This window comes from Zea mays, chromosome 5 (assembly GCF_902167145.1).
Source record: "Zea mays cultivar B73 chromosome 5, Zm-B73-REFERENCE-NAM-5.0, whole genome shotgun sequence".
NCBI classification, from domain to species: domain Eukaryota; kingdom Viridiplantae; phylum Streptophyta; class Magnoliopsida; order Poales; family Poaceae; genus Zea; species Zea mays.
This window is the reverse complement of record NC_050100.1, coordinates 216987160-216995641: the sequence shown is the minus strand read 5'-3', so window position 1 is coordinate 216995641 and position 8482 is coordinate 216987160. Positions and strand designations below refer to the sequence as shown.

Here is an 8482-nt window from a genome sequence, read left to right as displayed (position 1 = left end):
TCAATTGTGAAACTTGGAGAGATGGAGGCTTTGAATGTGTCTTGGAATGGATTGCTAGCTCTTGTATTGAATGTTGAAGGTTGGAATACTTGGGTCTTATGAATGGAGGTGGTTGGGGTTGTATTTATAGCCACCAACCACTTCCTAGCCGTTGGGCCATTCTGCTGAGCGCGGACGGTCCGCCCTCCTGGTGCGGACGGTCCGCCCCTGTAGACCAACGGCTGAAAATGCAACGGTCAGCAGTAACGGCTATATCAACGGCTATATTGCATTTAATGCGTCGTCAGATGTCAGACAGAGCCAGTCGCGGACGGTCCGGTCGTGCACCCCGGACGGTCCGCGAGGCCCCCTATAATTCATTTCTCCGAACCCGTCACCTTCGGGTTTTTCGGTTTCTTACCGACCGGACGGTCCGCGCCTGAGGCCGGACGGTCCGCGCGAGGGCTCGGACGGTCTTCGCTTTTCCTCCGGACAGTCTGTAGTGGAAACTTGTGTTTTTGCATTGGTTCTGTCCGAGGGTCATTCTTCTGTCACGGACGGTCCGCCGTAGGGGCCCGGACGGTCCGCGCTTGGCCTGTTTTTCCAAAAAGCTTCTCCTGTCCGGAATAATCTACGGTATTCCGGACAGTCGATTTAGTATGTTTGTAGATGAACCTTTGCCACCTGTAGAACATATATTCTAGAGCAAACTAGTTAGTTCAATTTTGTGTTGGGCAATTCAACCACCAAAATAATTTAGGAACTAGGTGTAAGCCTAATTCCCTTTCACCCCTCAATCTGGTCCACGAGCACAGGCCCAGCAAGATTGCCGAACAACTCGGCCCCAAAGGCTGACTAATCCGGCAGGGGGGCATACAGCTATAACCTCCAACAGTACGAAAAAGGGAGATGTCGTTAAAATAGGAACGACAGATGTCGTCATACAACAAAATAACGAAGGGCCGATGATTTTTGGTGAATCGACCAACACAAACAAAAAAGAAAGTACGACTGTCAATAAAATAGCTGATCCAAAATACTCCATGCCCCGATGGTGCCCATCAGGACTGACACGATCGCAAAAGCGAAAATTACAGCGCCTCAGAGCAAAGGAGAATCAGGAAAAAGAGGCAGAAAGAATATTCAATGACACGCATCCGCAGTATCCGCCACCACAAAAGAGATGGAGACCAAAGGCCGTTGAGAAAAATCAAACGGCCACAAAGATAGTAAATAAAACGACAACTGTGCATCTCTCTGCAGGTATGGTAGACTGTCCGGCTATAAAGGCCGGATCATCTGCACAGGACGCGGACCATCCGACCCCTGAGGCCGAACCATCCGCACTACACCAAGACACCTCCGACGACGTACCGACGCCCATGGAGGAAGACGACCTGCAAGGAGAAGACCTGGTCGACTACGGAGCTACGTCAGAACACTTAAAGAATTAGGAAGGCAAGGTGACGAATTGGTCAGGACCAGTATGACGCTCGGCGATGTTGGGACTGACAGTTCGATCAAATCTAAAGGGATCATGTCCGTTGAGTCAACCATCGAGACCAAGGCCACTGCGTACCATCCTAGTAAGTGGCAAGATGCCTAAGAAAACCGATGTGATAACATTGAGTTAGTTGCTTTTGGTTCGCTCAGCTCCACCAAAAGGCAGGGGGGCATATGTTGAGCACCAAATTGAGCGCGCGGACGGTCCGGCCCTGAGGCCGGACGGTCCGCGGTCCGGACAGTCCGCGCCTGTGGGCCGGACGGTCCGCGCGTGCGCAGAACAGATTAGGGTTCCGAGTTTTGTGCTACGGTTGTTAGCTAAAATCAGGGGATAAGCTCGGAAATTAGTTTGTAAAGGGTCCAGCCCCCCTCCTCTATAAATAGAGAGGTATACGGCCGATTTGTAATCAACAATCGAATCAATACAACTTTTATTCGCATTTTATCCTAGGAGTAGTTCTAGTCTAGTTTAGGTTTAGCCTCCCAATCCCCAAATTCTTCGTCTCTCTTCGGCTCTACGTCGATTAGAGGAGTCTAGGTCGGCCGGCCCGAGCCTAGACACCACCTAGGATCTCTCCTCCCCGACGGGGTCCCTCCCGGGAGCGAGATCCAGGCGCCGCCGGCGACTTCCGCCGCCTCTGCGTACGCGCGGACCGTCCGGCCCCCAGGGCGCGGACCGTCCGGCCGTCAGGCAGAGAAGCCCTAGCCGCGCACCAGGCCGCGGACCGTCCGCCCCTGCGCAGAGAGTATCACCGCGCCTCGCACCAGGCCGCGGACCGTCCGGCCCCGCGCGCGGACCGTCCGCCCCTGTGCAGAGAGCACCGCCGCCGGTTCTTTTTGAGTATTTGGCGCTCCGAAAAGGCGTCAACAATTACATCTTTTATGTAGCATCTCACTTTAATAGATTAAATATCTAACTAAATTTGGCTAGTGAGGGAGCTAATTTGAAGCGTCGATAGGTTGCCGTGTTAGATGGCTAATCTGTTGTAGAGTTATTTTGCTATTAATTAATCAAAATTTGACTTGACAGGTGTCTCTTAAAGATGCTTTAGGACCGTTTTCGGTAAGACCCTAAACCAAACAACCTTATTTGAGTGACCGTCTCATCCCGTTCTGTCTGTCATTGCAACCAAACGCGCCTTAAATTTATCGTTTCTTTGACTTCTCTCTCTCTCCAATGGTGATTGGTAAACATCTGCCTCGCCCAGTCGCCCTGTAAATGTGGAGGATGCTTCGCGTCCCCTATGTGTCAGCTCCGTCCACTCGCGCTTGTCTTTTTTTTTACAGCAAGCTTTCTTCTCATTTTTTGCTCCTTTTTTAGTCCTGAAATAAAAGTACTGCTCTTGCTGGTTTGAAAAAAAACAATGTTTTCTAGTGGTAAATATTTTCAGCGGGTCGCTTTTAACTCATTAGATCAACGATTTTGTCCAATACCGAATAAAATGAACAAAATAAGGTCTGGTAGCATTTTTCCAAAAAAAATATTAGTAATATTAGTTAACTAAGGCAATTAATTTAATTAGCTTGTAATTCAATTTTGGCACACACCAACGATTGTGGTATGCGTGTACGACAAGAAAAAAAATATAATAATAATGTCTGGTAGATGGTTTGGCTAAATACGAACGATGCATAATCTTCCTAAAAATTGAATAACGAGGATGAAATTTAGAAAGCATTGCTGAATATAAAGAAGATATAGATAACAAAATCTTTTAAAGGATACTCTACAAAGGATAGCGAATATTTTTTTTTCTAGAAGATGAAATTTATAGGAGGTTGGTGTAGACAGCCTAAAACATCCTCGTTGTAAAACAGTCCAGAGAACAAAGCAAACGTCAAAAAGTGACGACGAGTCCTGGAGTACGTGTTGATTGTATTCATGACGGTCATGAATCTATATGTGATGTAGCAGCTAGTTGTAAGGATTTTCGCCTTTTCCTTAACAGCCATGACTACTCAATACAGTCTAGCAGCAATTTAAGCTGATGTCGAGCACAGGGTAGCTGGACCTCGCTCGAAGGTTACGTGTAGTAATAAGTACTACTCTTATCCCGCTCCAGAAATTACCATCAGGATACAGAGGCGGCAGAGTGGTGCTGCTTTATCCTGACGAGTCACAAGTGCAAATGCACGTACCAGTGCAGTTACCACCGTCGTACGTGTAATAACCGGCCTCCAGAGCAGAGAGTAATTACCCTCCTCCGGTAGTTCTCCGGTAACACGAGTAATTCTACCATGGATCCTGGGGTTACCTTACAGATAACCGCATCCACTCGTATGAAATCACCAGGTCGACGGTACGCGTAACGACGCGTAGAGCGATGTGACGATGCTCAAGTAGTACAGTTCTTCACGGGTACGCGTAATTACCCTCCGGCCGGTAGTTCTCGGGTACGCATACGGCGGCTGGTCTTAACTCTTAGTAGTAAACAGGGGCAGAGTAGTACAGTACAGTTCGCACTTAGGGGTGGGCACATTTTTACCATAAACCGAAAACCGAACCGAACCGTACCGAACCGAACCGAATTTTCGGTTTTTTGGTAGTTCGGTTCGGTTTCGGTTTTTGTATCTAAGAAGTTCGGTTTTCGGTATCGTAATCGGTTTTCACCGTATACCGAACCGAAAAAACCGAATACCAAACTTTATCAATTCTCAAATTTGACTATTCGATTATGTGAACTAATTGTGTGATACAATTAAATTGTTATTCACTTATTTGTATGTAATGTATGATGTATATCTAAATATTTGTACCTATATAATTTTTACTTTTTAAAATTATGTGTAATCTATCATGTAAACTTGTTGTATGTATTTTCTTGATTATAAGTTTGGTATTCGGTTTTTACCGAAAAACCGAAGTAAAAAACCGAAACCGAACTTCTCGGTTTTTTATTTTCTAGAAAACCGATCGATTTCTAATGTTTGAAAAACCGAAGTTTTTTAAAACCAAAAAACCGAACCGAAGTTTAGAAAAAAACCGAATGCCCAGCCCTCTGCACGGGCTGCGGGACACGGGATTTGGTGCACTGCGCAGGCACACACCGGCAGGCTGTCATCTACTAGCAGGATGCTCCTATCCTAGGGCTCATAAACCCGGCTGCGCCGTGTCTCGCGCGTGTCCCCCCTGTAGCAGTTCTCCGGACGGGCTTTATCTCGAACGTGATCGGGTTCGGACGTCCGCACCGTCATGCACTCATGCATGTAGATTAAGAAATGGTTAGCCGTTGACTGTCATTGCTAATGCTACTCTCGCTAGTACGAGTGCTCTATTACTGGCGCTGGCAGTAGTAGATTGTTTCTGGGTTGTCAGCGGAATCGCTGGACGGATAAACGAGTGGGTGGGTGGGGAGTGGGGAGGGGAGGTGGGTCGGGGTGAGAACGAAACACCGCGGTCTGCGCGTCTTGGATCCTCTGTATAGCATGGGCAGGCGTGAACAGCTGGCTAGCGAATGGTCAGCGTCAACTTTTAGAACCAAGATGCCCAAATAGAGGAAAGAAATCATCTCGGATTATCGATCAAGGGCTACCATCACCGCGCCTGTATGCCGGTATCGCCCGGCCCGGCTTCTTGAGATTCAGAACGACAGCCGACAACAACCATGCAACAAAGCATAACCAGATTGTAGTAATTTGAGTTCGATTATTTCTATTGCTACTTGTCATTTCTCATTTGTCATTTTTTCTGGGCAAGACACAGGGTTTTTTTATTGAATCATATGGATATTACAATCCCTAATACTAGCTGCTTCCAACACGCCTTGACTCGTGCTCCTAGTATACTAGTCGGTTGTCCGTGCGTTGCGACGGCTTCTAATAATACTCATATAAACTATTCACCAAAAATATTTCAATATTTTTATTGATTGTCTCCGCTTTCCGTATAATTTTTTTTTATTTGGCTAACTGATGTTATTATTTACTCCATCCAATATGTATTTGTACAATACAGCCAATAAAGTGAGTGATTAGAAGATAGTTCACAACGACTGACTGAACGAACATAGATTATAAAATGACATAATTCCACAGTACGGAGACCAAATAAAAGAAAGTTTGTGATCTCAAGTTTATAAAATAAGTCACATGAACTCAAACTTATAAAAAAGATAGATCAAAACATGGAGTGATTGCTAAAGTCAGTCATCAATAAAAACTGGATGTGCTGCATATAAATTATGCTATTTTATAGCAATTACTAACGTTTAAAACCAACAAATAACCTTTTATTTTACTGTTAACGTGACAAATCATTGTTGCTCCATCCAATTCAGCAACCTCAAACACCACGGAGTCCATTGCGCCAATGTGGTCTCAGAAACGACCTAATGCTTGTAAGAGCCAAGAACATCGTGCCGTGCTTGGGCTGTAGTCTCGGCCCGTAGTGCTGGTCCAGCCAGACATGATTATATTTTTTTTATTTTACAAAAAAACGTATATATATATATATATTATATTCGATATTAAAGACATCTAAGCATGATGTTGTACTAGTTACACAGCTCTACCCAGTGTCTCCTGCTCTTCTTCCATGAGGGCATGAGTTTGAACCCCACCTCTTTCATTGTTTTTAACATTTTACGCTGATTTAATTAAATGGACTGACGGGCTAACGGGCTGGCCCGACACAGTCACCATGCTAGCATAATGTGCCTGGGCCAGAGTTTTGGCCCGCACGAGCGTCTGGCCCGGCACAGTCACCATGCTAGCATAATGTTCCTGGGCCAGAGTTGTGCCCGCGCGGGCGTCTGTCCCGGCCCGTGCTGGGTCGCCGTTTGGCCATCTATAGGCATGCAGCGGGCTAATTGAAATAGCTGCGAGTGTTTATTTGTAAAAAAAATAACGCGGGTCGGGCCGACACGAATATTTTTTTTATTTTAAAAAACATATATATATATATATATATATATAATTTATATTCGTTACTAAAACATTTAAGCATGATGTTGTACTGGTTAGATAGCTTTACCCTGTGTCTCCTGTCTTTCTTCCATCAAGGCATGAGTTTGAACTCTATCTTTTACGCTAATTTAATCAAATGGACCGACGGGCTAACGGGTTGACCCGACACAGTCAGCAGACCGGCATGACGTGTCTGGACCAGAGTTGTTTATAGACGTGTCGTGGGTTAATTGAAATAACTGTGAGAGTTTATTTGTAAAAAAATAACGTGGGACGGCCGTTAAACTAGTGTTTTAAGTAGTATAGATACACGTAAGAAAACAGTGGCTTGTTGGCTCGTTGCTTGCTTGCATGCTGCATGCATGCATGGTGGCTGCCTGGCGTGGAAGCGAGCCACAGGCCACAGCCGACAGCGCAGTCAGCGTCGCGCGCCCTCGGGTCCAATCCATACGCATCCAGCTGCCTCCCACTGAGTCAGTTTCAGAGCTATCCGCTCAAAAAAAAAAAAAAACAGCTACCCCAGGGATGGGCAGGGAAGGCTTCACGAAACTACCTGGCACATGAGGAATTCGGACCTATAAATACTTGACCTCTTCACTCTTCGGAAACCACTCATAAACCACTCCTGCACTTTCACTCTATCATCACCTACCAGGCTACTAGCATAACAAGTCGCCAATCCCTCCCCCGAGAGAGTCAGAAATGGCATCACCTCATAGTTGCTTTCGCGGCTGGCAGAGCACGAGCCACGTCGCACTTGCGCTGGTGTCCGTGCTGATCCTGAGCTCGGCACGTCTCTCCGCGGGCGGCAGGAGCCTGCTGGAGCTGTACAAGCCGCCGGCCAGCGCGATCCTGACGTACCACAACGGCGCCGTGCTGCAGGGCCGCATCCCGGTGTCCATAATCTGGTACGGCCGCTTCACGCCAGCGCAGAAGGCCGTGGTCACCGACTTCCTCGGGTCCCTCACCACCGCCGCCGCCTCGCCGCTGGCACCGTCCCCGTCCGTGTCGCAGTGGTGGAGCACCATCGACCAGCTGTACCTCTCCAAGGCGCGGGGCAGGGGCAGCGGCGGCGGCGGCGGCGGCGCGCGGGTGGCGCTCGTCGGCCAGGCCACCGACGAAGGGTGCTCGCTGGGGAAGCGCCTGACGCTGGCCCAGCTCCCGCAGCTGGCGGCGCGGGCCGGGCCGAGGAAGGGCGGGATCGCGCTGGTGCTCACCGCGCAGGACGTGGGCGTGGACGGGTTCTGCACGAGCCGCTGCGGCCTGCACGGCTCCGACGCCCGGGCCCCCGGGACCGCGTACGTCTGGGTCGGCAACTCCGCCACGCAGTGCCCCGGGCAGTGCGCGTGGCCGTTCCACCGGCCTCTGTACGGTCCCCAGACGCCGGCGCTCGTGCCGCCGAGCGGCGACGTCGGCGCGGACGGCATGGTGATCAACATCGCCAGCATGGTCGCCGGCGCGGTGACCAACCCGTTCCGCGACGGGTTCTACCAGGGCGACAAGGACGCGCCGCTGGAGGCCGCCACTGCCTGCACAGGGGTCTACGGCAGCGGCGCCTACCCCGGTTTCGCAGGTAACCTGGCGGTGGACCCCGCGACGGGGGCGAGCTACAATGCCAATGGCGCGAATGGGAGGAAGTACCTGCTTCCGGCTCTGTTCGACCCTGCTACCTCTACGTGTTCGACTTTGGTGTAGTAAACAATCCTGTCGGGATTGTGTAGCAACACTGTGTATATAGTATAGTATGAGGATTAAGGAGTGTACTGTGCTAAGTGTTGATAACTGGATCATAACACGACATAAAAAATAGATATGTACCGTCCACTTTTGAAGAACTTTTTACTTGTTGGACCGGGGGATTGCAGGCAGAAATGATGTAAAAAAACACCATCCTAGTCAAAAAGAACTCCGGACGTGGATGGACTCGGCGTGGCCTCCACGAGCAAGGTGTGTCTTTTGCTGGCTACGGCGTAAGCCTAGGAGGACTGATATATGGTATAGGGCTGATGTATGTGTGCATATACAGAATTCTAGCCAGCGAAATGTTGCCTATCCGTCATCCTTGTGCTTTCAGGTTCTCAAAAACGTTAAAATA

General features: G+C 48.7%; 1 protein-coding gene across 1 annotated transcript; it reads left to right on the top strand.

The window, feature by feature from the left end:
- The first annotated feature begins 7014 nt into the window (after window positions 1–7014).
- On the top strand, window positions 7015–8222 carry LOC100281252 (uncharacterized). Its single transcript, NM_001154171.2, has one exon. The coding sequence runs from the start codon at window positions 7090–7092 to the stop codon at window positions 8080–8082; it is 993 nt and encodes a 330-aa protein (NP_001147643.2). The 5' UTR covers window positions 7015–7089; the 3' UTR covers window positions 8083–8222.
- The last annotated feature ends 260 nt before the right edge of the window (window positions 8223–8482 follow it).

What these genes read in the sequence shown, in the direction of transcription:
- LOC100281252 (NM_001154171.2), top strand. Translation starts at nt 7,090, where the DNA reads ATGGCATCACCTCATAGTTGCTTTCGCGGCTGGCAGAGCACGAGCCAC.